A 17,578-nucleotide genomic window follows, 5' to 3' on the forward strand; every position below is an offset into this window, starting at 1 on the left:
ATGATATTTTTATGGAGGCGTATGAAACAAGAGGTATGAAATATGTTCCATTATATAAACCCAAAGAAAAAGGAAAGGATTGGTTTAATGCAAGATGTGCAGATGCAAAGGAAAAAAGAGACAAAGCGTGGAAGAGATTGAAAAGAAATAAAAATCAAAGGAATAAAGAAGATTTTAAGACAGCAAGAAATGAATACATGAAAATAAGGAGAGAAGAAGAGAAAGGATATGAAAAGGATATTGTCTAAAAGTGCAAGGAAGAACCCAAACTATTTTATAGATTCATAAATGGGAAAATCAAACCAAGGGAAACAATAGAAAGATTGAGTGATGGAAATAAGATAATCAAAGATCCTAAAGACATGACTGAGCTGCTAAATAAAAGGTTCCAGCAGGTTTTTACAAAAGAATCACAATTCAATGAACCACAAGATGACAAGATAAATGTTCACATGGATGAAGTCACAGTAACTAAAGAGGAGATATATAAAATAATGGAGGAGCTGGAAGAGAGGAAAGCAATAGGACTGGATGGAGTCTCAGGTTTTATACTGAAAGAATGCAGAAATCAGCTGGTAGGACCGGTATATGATATTATAAGGTGCTCAATAGCAACTGGTAAATTACCAAAGGAATGGCAGAGGGCTGAGGTGGTCCCTATGCGTAAAAGCAGGAAAAAGAAAGAACCTCTGAACTACAGACCAGTACCTTTGACCAGTGTAGTTTGTAAAATATGCGAGAAAGTGATAAAGAAACAATGGACGAAATTTCAAGAAGAAAATAATAAAATTACAGAAAAACAATATAGCTTTAGAAAAGGGCGCTCATGTGTAACAAACTTACTGAGCTTTTACTCCAGAGTGACAGACATAACACAGGAGAGGAACGGATGGGTGGATTGCGTGTACTTGGACCTGAAGAAGACTTTTGACGAAGTTCAACACACAAGACTACTATGGAAGCTGGAGAATAAAGGAGGATTGAAAGGGAAAATGAAAAATTGGATGGAAAGTTACTTGAGGGGAAGAGAGATGAGACCAGTGGTAAAGGACACAAAATCGGAATGGAGAATTGTAAATAGTGGAGTGCCCCAAGGATCGGTATTGGCACCAATACTTTTCCTGGTATCATAGCTGGGCATGATAACAGAAAACCTTATTCCCGATAACTGATAACTGATAATGGAAAACCTTATCAGTGATAACCGATATTCGTTAACTGGAGACACAAATATAGGCGATATAATAACCGATACCCGATATAAATCCACAATTCCGATACTAGCTAGCGATAAGTCCGATAGGCGAAAACGATACTATATTGATATTTTAAATAAAAAAACATATATGAATTAAAATTTTCATTATCTGTATTTTAGAAAACTTACAAAACCTGAAAACCACACGTTGACACGTACCTATGGACGGTAATACTAGAAACGCCTGAACCAGTGTTGTGTTATTTGGCGTCCCCACCGTCAAAAGCTGGCGCTTTTGTTTACAAACACTGGTCTGTCATGAACTGCGCATGCTCAGACCAGCAAGCGTAGACCTGTACAGTCTCACAAAGCTTTTTAACCATAATTAAGAGTTGCTGGAAGGCTGAATCAGACATACAGTACCACTACCACCATCCCCGCTGTTTCTAGAACGACACTCTGTACGAGTTTTATTTATTTACAGAGTGTCGTTCTAGAAACAGCGAGGATGGTGGTACTGTTTGTCTGATTCAGCCTTCCAGCAACTCTTTAATGTGTTAACCCCTTCCCCGGCAGAAACGTGTATACACGTTTTCACAAAATGTTCTTTTTTCAGTCGTCGACGAGTATACTCGTCTAAAACTTTACCTTCAAAAACCAGCTACATACGTATATACTCGTCGATTTTAAGCCTTTGTAAGCCATTCTACGTGTGAAACGAGTATTCTCGTCAAATCGTACGCCTGGCAGAGGCGATAGGGTAGAGCTGTGGGATTTCAAGGACATTGTTACTAGACTTGCTCCGACAGCCATTGTCGTCGGATGGGTGTTGTTTGCATCCACATTTGCATTCATTTTTTTGTAGCATTTTCAAGTGTTACACCCCAAATGTCTAGTTCAACGGAAGATAGTGAATATGAACCTTCCCTCAGAAGCTTGAATACTTCTGATAACTCTGCCAGTTCATCAGACAATGACTATTTCTCGACAAGTGAGGAGGAGGAGGGGGGTGAGGGGAGAGCTTGGAGAAGCCTCGAGTTGTCAGAGGAGCGTATGAATGCACCACCACCACGTTTTCCTTTCACAGGAAATCCTGGAATAAAGATTGATGAAAACCCAGCAGAACTGAGTCCATTTGAATTCTTCAGTCTTTTTATTGATAAAAGGATTATTGACTCTGTACTGGTAGAGACTAATCGTTTTGCTGAACAAACTGGGCAAGATGATTCTTTGTGGCGCCCTGTAACAGAGGCTGAACTTTTTGTATTTTTTGCCATGAAAATGCTTGGGGGTATTGTGAAAATGCCAGAAGAAGAAATGAACTGGTCACATGATGAACTGCTTGAAAGACCAATTTTTCGGCAGCTAATGACTATGAAACGGTACAGTAAGATAAAGCAATATCTTCATTTTGTAGATAATGAAACTCATGATGCACAAACTCACCCCAACCCAAAATTGTATAAGATTTATGATGTATTCATGACATTGTGTGAGAACTTTGGGAAGTGTTACACCCCTAGGCAAGATGTATGTATAGATGAGAGCCTTATGTTGTTCAAAGGAAGGTTAGGATGGGTACAGTACATTCCACTGAAAAGGAGGAGGTTTGGAGTGAAATATTTCATGTTGTGTGAGTCAAAGACTGGATATGTGTACAACATGACCATTTATGTTGGCAAAGGAACACAGTTTGACCCAGAGTATGATGCATATCCTGTGAGTTCACGTGTTGTTTTATCTTTGATGAAGCCCTTATTTGGGAAAGGTTATTGTGTTACTGTGGATAACTATTACACTAGTCCACAATTAGCTGATGCTCTAGTTATGAACCAGACTGATACTTATGGAACTCTACGTATGAATCGAAAAGAAGTGCCAGAAGAACTGAAAAGAAAAAAACTGAAGAAAGGAGAAGTTGCAGCATTTCAGAGAGGCAAGGTAATGACTCTTCGTTGGAAAGACAAAAAGGATGTTGCAATGCTATCAACCATTCACAACCCAGCCATGCATGACATTGAGACAAGACAAGGGCCTGTGAAGAAACTCAAAGTTGTACGTGAATACAATCATACAATGGGAGGAGTTGACAAGGTGGACCAGCAACTGGTAGATTATCCCATTCCAAGGAAACAGGGTAAGAAATATTACAAGACAGTTTTCTTCCATTTGATGGATATTGGAGTATGGAATGCTTTCATCCTGCATCAAGAAGCATTCACTCAGTCAGGAAAAAAAAGCCTAACACACCTGAAGTTTCGTTTGGAAATTATACGATACATATTTGGCAAGTATGGACCTGCTTTACCACCAAGAAGATCACCAGGTAGACCCTCGACATCACCAGGAAGTTTGCGGCATACGCCAGGAGGACATTTTCCAATGGAAGTTCCACCAACAGAAAAAAAGAAAAATCCAACAAGAAAATGTGTTGTATGCAGTCTGAAGCGTGACCATAGAGGGACACAAGTCAGGAAAGAGTCACGCTACATGTGTAAAGTTTGCCAAGTAGCTCTATGTGTTGTGCCATGCTTTGAAAAGTACCATTCTAAATAATTTCATCTAGAAACTTTCTGAGGAAATACTATTCTTTTATATGTGGAAATAAAATTCATTTGTTTTATTTTTTTGCTAACAACTTACAGTTTTCAATTGATTTTGTTCATAATAAAATGCCGGAAAAAGGAATTTCATTTATTATGCATATTATAATTACTGCTAGATATTTGGTAACAATTGTAATAAAAATTAAAAATAAAATAGGTTTTCATTTCTCTTTACATTTGGTAATAAAATTTTGAGAAAAATTAAGAAAATATGGTAAAAAAATATGGTTTATAGGAAGACGAGTTGACTCGTTTTTGCCGACAAAGGTATTCTCAAAATAAAAAGTTAACCACAAAATTGGGAAGAAAAAATAATTACAAACTGTTTTCATAACCAGCATCAAAAATACTATATAGAACCAAAATAAAAAAAATAATCTGAAAAAGAAACGTTTTTAACAAAAAAATTGTTGGGGAAGGGGTTAAAAAGCTTTGTGAGACTGTACAGGGCTACGCTTACTGGTCTGAACATGCGCAGTTCACGAGAGACCAGTGTTTGTAAACAAAAGCGCCAGCTTTTAACGATGGGACAACAAATAACACAACACCGGGTGCCTTCAAAACCATGGCATGCTCACAAATGAATATGGAATATCAAATTTGAGGCAGTGAATAATCATTTTTTGGGCAAAGTTAAATGATTTTTCTCTTTGATATATTGATTTTTGTGTAACATAAAAAAATAACCAAGTGTTTTAATGTTGATGATCTTAGTATGAAATCTTTTCACCAAAGATATTTCATACCCCGAAGGTTTTTCAAACAACACCGGGCGCCCGGGCCACGCATGCGCAGTAGGGAGGAGACAACGTTTTTTTTCTGAGAGGCGGAAAAAAGTAGCGATTATCGCTAGTTTGGTTACAAAAGTAACGAAGATACCGATATATATTTAAATAAGTAGTGGATGGCAGATAACCCGATTTTGTTATTAGCGATAAAGTATCGTGATAACTTATCGCGATAACGCCCAGCTATGCCTGGCATATATAAATGATTTGCCGGAGAAAGAAAGCAGTTACATGAGCTTGTTTGCAGATGATGCGAAACTGCTGGGACATATAAGAAACAGTAAAGACTGTGAAATTCTGCGAGAGGACCTGAATAAGATTTGGGACTGGAGTATGAAATGGGAGATGGAGTTCAATGTGAAGAAATGTCATGTAATGGAAATGGGAAAGAGTGAAGGGAGACCAAAATGGACATATAGAATGGGAGATGGAGAAATATTAAAGAAAGTTCAAGAAGAGAGAGACCTGGGAGTGACAATACAGGATAATCAACAGTCTGAGTCATGTTAATAGGATATTTGGTGATATGTATAGAATGGTAAGAATTATAGGATTAGCATTCCACTACATGGATAAGGATATGATGAAAAAGATAATAACCACTGTGATTAGACCAAAATTGGAATATGCAGATGCAGTGTGGTCCCCCTATAAGAAGGAACACACAAAAAATAGAAAGAATACAAAGGCTGGCAATGAAAATGGTTCCAGAACTGGAGGGATTGTCATGTGAAGAAAGGTTAAAAGTAAAGGACCTGCCAACACTGGAACAAAGAAGAGAATGGGGAGACCTAATACAAATCTATAAATAATTGATTAAAATGAAAGAAGTAGACAATGAGGAGTTACTACTGAGAGAAGGAATAAACACCAGCAACACATGAGGACACAGTAAAAAGTTGAGGAAAGGAAGATGCTTGAAAGACATAAAGAAATAAAGCTTCCCGCAAAGAAACATAGAGGTTTGGAACAGACTAAGTGAGGATGTAGTATCGGCGAAGAGTGTGTATAACTTTAAGGAAAAGCTGGACAAATACAGATATGGATACGGGACCACACGAGCGTAAGCCCAGGCCCTGTAAAACTACAACTAGGTAAATACAACTAGGTAATACACACACCTTAAGATGCCTGAGGTTGGTAACATGAGCCATGACAACGCTGTGCCGTGAGGTGAGGTCAGCCTCCTGGAAGGTGTGGGTCAGGCTCAGGTCACGCAAATCGGGGCAGTGCAGCGCCACGGTCAGCAGCCGTGGCCCAGACACATCATCATCGCGCACCCTGAGGAAAGACGGGAGGAGGAAGACTTAGAAAAAATAATGAACAGACTAAAGCAAATATATAAACAATTCATAAAAAGATAAAAATGGAAGACATAAAGATGTTCTTCACATATATATATTTTGTTTTTAGCTTATCAGGTTCTTCCTCTTTTACTCTGGTAAAGAGGCGGTGGCTGAGTGGTCAGCGTGTGGGCGTGGTGAGCCTGTGGACCTAGGTTTGAGTCCCACTGAAACACACTGATTTTTCAAGTCATCTCTGAGTGGTGGAAGGTTACCCACATGCTGCCCACATCTTCAATCAACCCTAACTTCAGCGACTTTGTTCAAGTGGAGCACCAGGGGCGGCATGGGCCAAGCAGGAGTCATTTATCATGGCAGCCACTAGTAATAAAATTCGCCTTCCCCACAAACAGGCTGGGGTCACACAAGAGACCCCTCATGACAGCCTACCAGCACTATATGCAGCACATAAAAAAAAAGTTTTAACCCCTTCACTATGGCCGGGCCAAAACAGTGTCCTGCGCCGTATCAGAGATCGCCGCGCGTGCCAAATTTCAAATGTCGCTATTGAATATAACAAGTTTTCAGCCATAAACTCAACATAATCATTATGTATTATATATAAAGACATGCAGAATTAAATGGTGCACATAAAGAAACATAAATTAATTGATAATTTTGAGATGTAAGCATAAATATAGAGATAAAATAACTCATATATTGGCTAAAGCGAGCCAGGACGCAGTATGTGCATCATCGGATATGGTACGGGGCACGCAAGGACGCAGTATACGCATCCTCGTGTTGAAGGGGTTAAGCTATGAAGAAAGATTTGAAAAACTAGAATTACCAACACCAGAAGAGAAGAAAAAAGATGATATTATCATCCTTTACAAATGTGTTGAAGAAACAAAAACTATCAATTAGTATAAGTACAAAGACAGCAAGAAATTAAATGAAAGATTAAAGAAAGACATCAGAAAAATCAAACTTTCCAGACGGACCAACTGATAAAGGAAATATATCAACGAAAGTCATGTGTGCTAAAATCATTCATAATTACAAGAAAAATATGATTGTGACTCAATCCTGTAGAAACACATTTAGGTATAAAACACACACACACACACACACACACACACACATGCACGCACCCATGGATGCACGCAAGCACTCACGCTCCGGTAGTTCAGTTGATTGAGGCTCTGCCCTGGCAGGCCAAAGCTCGAGGCCACTCAGGCAGAAATTATTCCACTGACAAGGAGCGTTACTGTCCCCCCTTGAGCATGCTTGGGAGTGTGGTGTTCCAAGGTCCTGGCAGTACCCAGAGATTGACTATAATGAGCTGGCTCTAATTGGGAGGGTACTTTCTGGCAATGACAAGTCCAGCTCATGATCAGGCCATGGTGAAAAAATTACACACACACACACACACACACACACACACACACACACACACAGTAATACAAGGGTTAGCACGCTTGCCTCATGACCAAGAGGTTCTGGGTTTGAATCCCGGGCGGGGTGGAGATGGCTGGGCAGTCTCCTTTGATCCACGCCCCCGTCCACCCAGTAAAGAATGGGTGCCAGGCATAACTACACCCACACACCCACACACAAACACTCTTTCTTAAATTACACCTTTCAACTATGTACTTCTCAGCCAGTCTTCATACTTTAAGTAGTCTAACGCAAGACAAACGAGTGAGGAATACAAAGAAAACATGGTACAAAATTAACAAAACCATACACACACACACACACACACACACACACAATCATCGACACAAACAGTCTTTCTTATGATTACACTTTTCAACTTTATACTTCTCAGACATTCTTTAAACCTTAAGAAGTCTAACACAAGACAAAAAAAGTGGGGAATACAAAGAAAAAATGGTACAAAATTGACACAACCATCAAGAACACTAACACACTCACACACACACACACACACACACACACATACTTGCGCAGGTGTGTCGTGAAGGCCCCGAACTCTGCCGGCCGCCAGGACACGAGGAGCTCAATGGCCGGAGCAACAAGTGGGGAGGGGCCGAGGGAGCGCAGGGCCGGGAGGTGTCGCAGCAGAAAGGCCAGGCCGAAATGGCTCACCTTGGTGCCCAGGATGTCCACCTGTGAAGGGAGAAGGGTTGTGAGGCATTTTTCAATCTGGGTGCAGCATGTTGACTGGATATGTTATGGAAGCAGATTCTTTGCTTCTATTCCACTACTCCGTGATTCCTCCTATGAAGAATTTTACACTGCCATCCGAGGAGTGATTCATTTTTCAATCCTTTTAATTTACTGGGTGCAGCATGTTGACTGGATATGTTTTGGAGGCAAATTCTTTTGACTCTATTCCACTACTCCATGATTCCTCCTACCAAGAATTTTACACTGCCATCCGAGGAGTGATTCATTTTTCAATCCTTTTAATTTACTGGGTGCAGCATGTTGACTGGATATGTTTTGGAGGCAGATTCTTTGCTTCTATTCCACTACTGCATGATTCCTCCTACCAAGAATTTTACACTGCCATCCGAGGAGTGATTCATGTTTCAATCTTTTTATTTTACTGGGTGCAGCATGTTGACTGGATATGTTTTGGAAGCAGTTTCTTTGATTCTATTCCACTACTCCATGATTCCTCCTATGAAGAATTTTACATCACAAACCAAGGAGTGATTCATTTTTCAATCTTTTTAATTTACTGGGTGCAGCATGTTGACTGGATATATTTTGGAGGCAGCTTCTTTGCTTCTATTCCACTACTGCATGATTCCTCCTACCAAGAATTTTACACTGTCATCCGAGGAGTGATTCTGTTTCAATCCTTTTAATTTACTGGGTGCAGCATGTTGACTGGATTTGTTTTGAAGGCAGTTTCTTTGACTATTCCACTACTCCATGATTCCTCCTACCAAGAATTTTACATCGCCATCCGAGGAGTGATTCGTTATTCAATCCTTTTAATTTACTGGGTGCAGCATGTTGACTGGATATGTTTTGGAGGCAGATTCTTTGACTCTATTCCACTACTCCATGATTCCTCCTACGAAGAACACCGCCATCCGACGAGCAGGGCCCTCACATACCTAACTGCCGCCCCAGGGCTAAGCTCCTAGTGCCGCCCCCCCCCTCCCACCCAAACACCCAGCCCCAACCCACCAGTTCCAAATCCACCCCCTTTTTAAAGCACTTTGCTGCCCATGGCCCTGTATATGGAAACGTAACTATACTGTAAGGCTTAGTTACAGGATATCGAAATATATAATAACATATTAATTACACTGGTGGAAAAGTATTTTATATTCAGTGACTTACAAAATTACAAAGTAAACAGCTCTTAATTTTTGCTTCATAAATACACTTTAACATCAATGAAGACTATGAAGTAAAAGAAAATATATTACATATCAGAATTAAGAAGAAAATAAATACATATATAATTTTCATTATTTGGTAGAAAATGGAATATACTGCATATATATATATATATATATATATATATATATATATATATATATATATATATATATATATATATATATATATATATATATATATATATATATATATACCCTAAAATCAAACTGTGTATACTACATCATTCTAAACTAAATATAAATTTGCCATTGTACCAATGGCGGCCCTTCCGTAACATCACCATAAATGATAAATGCTTTATATTTGTTTGTCACACTTCTGAAGCTCTTTACCCATGACCTATGTGACTTCATCTATCGACATTATGAGTGATTCGTCACAAAATATCTGATAACAATAGATATACGGTACCGTGCGTGGCACTGTGGCAGTGAACAGGTTGTCTGTCTCGAGTGCGTCGCCAAGCAGTCAGCTGAGCGTGGATAAACAAAATGTAAAAGAAAACGGAGATATTTAGAGGCAAACATTTTTAAGTGCATAATTTTCATTGTCAGGATGAATAATTTTATTGCAAAAGAAAAAAAATCGGGGAAATATTTTATTTTTTGTTGGTTTTAATGGTTTAATTGTAAAAATCATCATTTGCAGTAAAAAAAAAATCAAAGCGTTTATCCTTTACCCGCTAATTATTATTATTTCAATCTTGTGGGGCGGCAAGTCCAGGCTATTTTTGCCGCCCCTAAAAAGTGCCGCCCCAGGGCATTTGCCCCCCCCTGCCCCCCCCCTATGTGAGGGCCCTGCCGACGAGTGATTCATTTTTCAATCTTTTTAATTTACTGGGTGCAGCATGTTGACTGGATATATTTTACTGACTCCACTTATGAAGAATTATAAACCACCATACAAGAAGTGATTCATAAGTTCCTGACCTGTTGTGGAATGAGATGTTAATGTATCAATAGTCACCAGAACACCTTTAACCTTTGTCTGTTCTCTAATACATGTTGCTTCCTATTTTGTCCTATGTTATACTCGTCCTCTTCTCCCCAATCCTCTCTGTGTGCTTCTCAACTTTCTAAACATTACTGGGGTGCCAAGATGCAGAACCGTAAGTTAGGACTGGCAGGACACATTGATTGTTTATTCATGACAGTACTATGTTGATGTTTTTGTGTGGTCTGGGTTTGCACTGTCTGTCAGATGTGTGCACAGTAGGGCCCTGAGGCTAACAGGTCCATAAGCCTTCTATGAACTGAGGCCACAGAGGGCATGGAAAGCATCACTCTAAAGATTCTTCATAACAGGTATAGTGGAGTCAAGGGGGGATGAGCAGGAGGAATATGCCCTGAATTGTCCACACTGGAATATTAACCCTCTTGCGCACCGTGACGCCAATGGTGTGTAAAAATTTTTAGGGCCTATGTGCACCGTGACGCCAATGGTGTGTAAAAATTTTTAGGGCCTATGTGCATCAATCTGAAAAAAAATATTACTTTTAAATAGTTATATTCACTCCAATCGCATCATTTTTCGTTTGAGGGTAAGGTTCCTCACCCTCTCCGAAATGAACTAATTGGCAACACTCTCTGCGTGCACATATCTGAGCGTGGTTGAGAAAACAAAGACAGTTTCCGGTCACTCTCTCATCCGTCAATCTGCTCGTCTTGCTGCTGTGGGCTTTAAACTTTTTATGGGCTTCTGCGCACCCATGCAGCCCACCCCATAACAGTAATAATAGTGTTATAAAGTGCAATACAGTGATTTGATTGGGTGTAATTTGTATTCTATTCTCTTTACAGGCAGTAGGTTATTATATTTTGTGAATTACGTAAGGACATAGATACGTAATGGCACGGAGGCCCCTGAAAGCTGAGGAGTATTACCCACTCCTGTACTCAGACAGTGAAGGTAGTGCTGAGCGTGAAACAGAAAGCATCCTCCACTTTGCGAGAGAAAGTGATGAGAGCGAAAAAGACTTAGATTCAGAAGGAAATGAAGGCACAGAGCGGGACAGCGTGAAGGACAGGACAGGACAGGACAGGACAGGAGTTGTACTTCCGTCCCCACTGGACCCGCTCCCTCCTCTCCTACTCAATATTTTTACTTTTCTGCAAATATTTCATGGTGCTAATTATTCAATTGGAGATTTGAAGGAACCATAAGAATCCTGATAAAATTCTGCTATTATAAATACATCTACCTTGAAAAGTTGACCCACAAAGTTTTTAGTTATGGAGGCGAGAACATGACCTAAGCAGAAAAAATGTTTATGCGCACTTTATTCCATGTCCATAAACGGTCCTATGAATTACTATTATTATTTCTTTATTGATTCATGAAAAACTGCAACAAATAAGGAAGCCATTGATACATTATATAATAATGATAAATGCAGGTTTGGGGGAAAAATGTAGCTGAGAAACAAAAATTTTCAGCACACTAAAAAAACTGCCTCAACTGGTGAGAGACTCGATGTTTGAAATGAGCGCGGAAAAGAAAACTTTTTATTTTTTTACAGAAAAGGAGACGGTTCAAGGGAGCAAGAAAAAAAGAAAACAATAATGAAAAAAAGCCCGCTACTTACTGCTCCTGAATTGAGTACAGAGGAGTGGCCAAAAAGAGAGGTCAATTTTGGGAGGAGAGGTGTCCTGATGCCCTCCTCTTGAAAGCGTTCAAGTCGTAGGCAGGAGGAAATACAGATTAAAGAAGATTGTTCCAGAGTTTACCAGCATGAGGGATGAAAGAGTGAAGATGCTGGTTAACTCTTGCATAAGGGGTTTGGACAGTAGAGGAATGAAACTTATGGTGCGTGAGAGGGTTAAGAGTAAGTCTGAGTGAAGAGTTCGGCTTTAGAGATAGATGTGGCAGCAGTGTTGCCATCAGGGCTAAGGAGAGGTGGGAAAGATGAGGAAGTAAAATTGTTGGAGATATTTTTGGCTAGATGTCAGAAGGTTCTTGAGGAATTGGAGAAAGGAAGATTTTGGCGTATCCTACTGATGAGTTTTTTCTATTGATGAGTTTTTGGCGAGTTGAAGAATAGATTTGGTGGGATTCCGGGCAGAGATATAAAGGTCAGGATAAGCGGGAGTTTGAAGGCTCTGGTATCTTTTGTGAGCTGCCTCTCTATCTCTTAAAGCATAAGAACAAGCATGATTGAACCAGGTTTTTTTATAATGAGGAATAGAAAAGTACGTGGAATGTGTGCCTCCATTCCAGAGACAATCACCTCTGTGATGCGCTGGGCACACACAGAGGGGTCTCTCTCCTGAAAGCAGTTATCACTCCACAGGAAATTAGAAAAGTACAACCTCAGGTCGTCCCATCGAGCTGCAGCGTAATGCCAGAAGCACTGCCTCTTTGGTGGGTCCAGAGGCTGTACAGGAGCGATAGGACAGAATGCAGAAATAAGGTTGTGATCAGAGAAGTCCAACAGAGAGGATAATTTAACAGAATAAGCTGAAGGATTTGAGGTTAGGAAGAGGTCTAGTATGTTGGGCCTGTCTCCAAGGTGGTCGAGGATACATGTAGGTGCTGAACCAACTGCTCAAGATCACTGAGGAGAGCAAAGTTATAGGCTTGTTCACCAGGCTGGTCAGTGAAAGAGGATGAAAGCCAAAGCTGGTGGTGAACATTGAAGCCTCCTAAGGTAAAGGTAAAGTTGGGGATATACGCAATAGCTGCGCATGGCCTCGATGCTCATCTCCGTTGCATTGGCCCTTGAGCCTGTGGTGGGAGGGAGTCCATCACCCCGGGACACTGGGCCAGTGTGACATCCGGGTTGCCACAGTTTACCTTCCCCAGGTTTCCCCAGGTACCCAATTATTGACCAGCCAGAAAGGGAGGATGAACAGCTGGGTGAGCCGCACGCTGGGAGTTGAACCCAGGCCAGCAGAATAGTAGCCAGGCGCGCTGACCACTGGAACACTAGACCAGCGAAGTCAGTCAATGAGTCAAGATATGCTCCATATGGAATTTAAATGGTCAAGGAATTTTACACAGGTGGTAGTTATGTAAGAGAAAAACAGCACAGGTGTATTGATTACTGTCAGTAGCCTCAGAAACTTTTGTCTTGGTTTGGAAGAGAAGGTGAAGTTTAGAGGAGATGATGTTCAACAGAATGGAAATAAGAGAGAAGACTGTGAATGTTGAAGAAGTTGATGTAAACAAGTTGGAAGAGCAATCAAGACATCTGGCTAGTCTGTAACTGAAAGAGGAGTTTGATCTGGGGGATATGTGCCCCCCACACATCATTCAATTAAGTCATATTGAATTTTGTTAATTTTAAGGAAATGGAGTGTGTGTGCTCTGTAAGTGTAGTGTGGTGTGGAACGTTCAAGAATTTGTCTTCAGAGAGCATGCTGAACTACTCTAGCGTTGATGAGACAACAGGGACACGGAAAGTGAGGACACGGGAGGGTCTTCAACAGGCTTGCAGCACCCTTCGCCTCCCACGTGTGTCGCTCCGTGCTGAAGTGAGGCAGGCGACACACACAAGAAAACAAGAAAATTGCCATTAAAGTTTGGTGTTTCTGCACTTTTCCAAGGCATAAGTGTGAAAAAAAATTTGACCATAATGCCACAATGTCTTTGAATTTTAGTTTGAAAAGTTGCCTCAGAACGCCTGAATAGTTGGTTGATATCTCACGATCGACCCCCATGTCCCTTACCTCACTTCAGCAGGGAAAGTTGGAAAGTTTGGTTTAGTCGGCGCAACATCTGTGGTCATATGCCGGAGAGAGACAGGAGGGAGAAGGAATTATAGGAGAAGGGAACAGATCCCAGGAGATGGGACACAACCCCCGATTAATACCTGGTACCCATTCACTGCTGGGTGGACAGGGGCGTAGGGTATCGGAAAAGCCGCCCAAATTTTTCCACTCCGCCCGGGAATTGAACCCGGGCTCTCTCGGTTGTGACTTCAGCAGGGAGCAGCACATGTTTACTTCACTAGGAATAGCTTGAGCTCATTTCGGTTGATGTCTATTTACCTATTCCCTATAAATTCTACACTGCCTGATATAAGTTTCATAAGATGGGACACTATGAACTTGACTCAATCCTTTAACCCAGTACCAGCAATGGGCCAAATTTGAGGCTTCACCATGTAGCAGTGATGGGCAAAATTAGTGCCATGATATAAACCCCACAAAATAGATATAGATGATGCATAAACTGATCACAAATGCTTTGATATGTATTATGAAATGGTTTGTGTGAGTGATGATTTTTACTAATTTTTCTCGCTTAGATGGACCATTAAGAAACATGATCCCCGCTGCTACCGGGTTAAAAATACAATTAGGCGAGAACACACCTCCACCAGTCTGCTGCAGCAAGGGTTGAAGTGTTCTGGCGGCAGGTCCAGCCAGTACAGCCTCCTTGCCACCCAGGGCCACGGCACCGAGGCACCGCGCAAGCACAGAGCCGTCAGCCCAGCGTCCGTCACTGCGAAGCTGGAAGAATGGTGAGGGATTAGGGGCGTGTTTGAGGGTGTTGTGTTTGCTTGTGTTTGAGTATATTACTGGTGTCTGTGTGCTTGGTGGGGCAAAGTGGTGGAACCCTCTCCTGTGTTGTGTGCTTTTCTTTTTGTAGTGAAGGAAGCAGCTCACGGGCAAAAAAAAGTAAGAAAAAAAAGAGCTTGCCAAACACTGCCCCTATAAAAATGTTTAGAAGTGGCAAAAAGAGAGGTCAATTTCGGGAGTATACGCAGTGTACGTCCTGGCGTGCTTTAGCCAATATACGAGTTATTTTATCTCTAAATTTATGCTTACATCTCAAAATTATCAATTAATTTATGCTTCTTTATGTGCACCATTTAATTCTGCATGTTTTCATACATAATACATGATGATTATGTTGAGTTTATGGCTGAAAGCTTGTTATATGCAATAGCGACATTTGAAATTTGGCGCGCGCAGCAATCCTGGATACGACACGGGGCGCTGTTTTGGCCCGGCCGTAGTGAGTTTCTTTATGTGCACCATTTAATTCTGCATGTTTTCATATATAATACATGATGATTGTGTTGAGTTTATGGCTGAAAGCTTGTTATATTCAATAGCAACATTTGAAATTTGGCGCGCGTGGCAATCCTGGATACGGCGCACGGCACTGTTTTCGCCCGGCCGTAGTGAACGGGTTAAGCAACATGATCCCCGCTGCTACCGGGTTGAGAGTGAATTCTGTGCATTACTCCACGCTGTCTCTCTCTATTATTAGTGTGCTAAATATTAAGTTCCCAATTCTTGTTTGAGAGCCATAGCATACAAGACAGCCATTGCATACAAAGAGCATAGTTTCAAGTAGATGGTTGGAAAGTGAATTCTGAGCATTACTCCACACTGTCTCTCTCCATTATTTTTATTATTATTACTATTATTTTCTTTACAACAAAGGAGACAGCTCAAGGGCACAAAAAAAGGAAACAATAATAAAAAACGCCGGCTACTCGCTGCTCCTACAAAAAAGAATCAAAAGAGGTGGCCAAAAAGAGAGGTCAATCTTAAGTTCCCAATACTTGTCTGAGAGCCAGAGCAACACAAGCAGCAGAAGCAGAACACTCCGCAAGGTGCTTTGACCAACATTTTATCCATCTGTTATAAATAATTGATGATATTCAGATGAACTGGACGGGTACCACAGCTATTACTAAAGGCTTTCATGTGAGTATTTGCAAGTATTGTTTGGGCTAGGCTAGGTCAGGTTAGGCTCTTTAAGTTTAGATGTCAGAAGCCTCGGGAAGAATTAAAAAAAGCAAGGTTGTGGTATTTTCTATTGATGTTAGGTTTGTTTAAGTTTAGATGTCAGAAGCCTCAGGAAGAATTAAAAAAAGCAAAGTTGTGGTATTTTCTATTGATGTTAGGTTTGTTTAAGTTTAGATGTCAGAAGCTTCAGGAAGAATTAAAAAAAGGAAGGTTGTTGTATTTTCTATTGATGTTAGGTTTGTTTAAGTTTAGATGTCAGAAGCTTCAGGAAGAATTAAAAAAAGGAAGGTTGTTGTATTTTCTATTGATGTTAGGTTTTTTTAAGTTTAGATGTCAGAAGCCTCGGGAAGAATTAAAAAAAGCAAAGTTGTGGTATTTTCTATTGATGTTAGGTTTGTTTAAGTTTAGATGTCAGAGGCCTCGGGAAGAATTAAAGAAAGCAAGGTTGTGGTATTTTCTATTGATAGGTTTTTTTAAGTTTAGATGTCAGAAGCTTCAGGAAGAATTAAAAAAAGCAAAGTTGTGGTATTTTCTATTGATGTTAGGTTTGTTTAAGTTTAGATGTCAGAAGCTTCAGGAAGAATTAAAAAAAGCAAGGTTGTGGTATTTTCTATTGATGTTAGGTTTGTTTAAGTTTAGATGTCAGAAGCTTCGGGAAGAATTAAAGAAAGCAAAGTTGTGGTATTTTCTATTGATGTTAGGTTTTTTTAAGTATAGATGTCAGAAGCTTCAGGAAGAATTAAACTTATTAAAGAAAGCAAAGTTGTGGTATTTTCTATTGATGTTAGGTTTTTTTAAGTTTAGATGTCAGAAGCCTCGGGAAGAATTAAAGAAAGCAAGGTTGTGGTATTTTCTATTGATGATGAGTTTTGGGGGAGTCAAAGAATAGATCTGCCACGATTCCTGTCAGAAACGTAAAGGTCAGGATTACCAGGAGGTTGATTATAGCTGAGAACTGTCTTGACCCCTTGAGTGTGGATTTCCTACCAGAAGACCTCACCAAGCTACAGGAATGGAACAGACAGTACCTGCTACAATTCAATGAAGAGAAATGTAAAGTTATGCACCTTGGGAGGGAAAATCCAGCACACCAATACCACATGGGAACACTCCACTATCCACCACAGAGACAGAGAAAGACATGGGAGTATATGTTACCAGGCTACCAATGAAGGGATATCCAGCACACCAATACCACATGGGAAACACTCCACTATCCACCACAGAGACAGAGAAAGACCTGGGAGTATATGTTACCAGGCTACCAGTGAAGGGATATCTGGCACATCAGTACCACATGGGAAACACTCCACTATCCACCACAGAGACAAAGAAAGACCTGGGACTATATGTTACCAGGCTACCAGTGAAGGGATATCCAGCACACCAATACCACATGGGAAACACTCCACTATCCACCACAGAGACAGAGAAAGACCTGGGACTATATGTTACCAGGCTACCAGTGAAGGGATATCCAGCACACCAATACCACATGGGAAACACTCCACTATCCACTGCAGAGACAGAGAAAGACCCGTGAGTATATGTTATCAGGCTACCAGTGAAGGGATATCCAGCACACCAATACCACATGGGAAACACTCCA

General features: G+C 40.6%; 1 protein-coding gene across 23 annotated transcripts in view; it reads right to left on the bottom strand.

Moving 5' to 3' along the window:
- The window catches only part of LOC126991632 (uncharacterized), an 80,839-nt gene that overhangs the window by 34,376 nt on the left and 28,885 nt on the right, over window positions 1–17,578 (bottom strand). For all 23 annotated transcript variants that reach the window (XM_050850339.1, XM_050850345.1, XM_050850347.1 and 20 more), the window contains 3 exons: window positions 14,580–14,718; window positions 7,845–8,011; window positions 5,714–5,873 (listed from right to left, as the gene is read on the bottom strand). In XM_050850339.1, the coding sequence (XP_050706296.1) occupies window positions 5,714–5,873; window positions 7,845–8,011; window positions 14,580–14,718 (466 nt within the window). The remainder of the gene's footprint in view (window positions 1–5,713; window positions 5,874–7,844; window positions 8,012–14,579; window positions 14,719–17,578) is intronic.

Source organism: Eriocheir sinensis, unplaced genomic scaffold, assembly GCF_024679095.1.
Source record: "Eriocheir sinensis breed Jianghai 21 unplaced genomic scaffold, ASM2467909v1 Scaffold313, whole genome shotgun sequence".
Lineage (NCBI taxonomy): Eukaryota > Metazoa > Arthropoda > Malacostraca > Decapoda > Varunidae > Eriocheir > Eriocheir sinensis.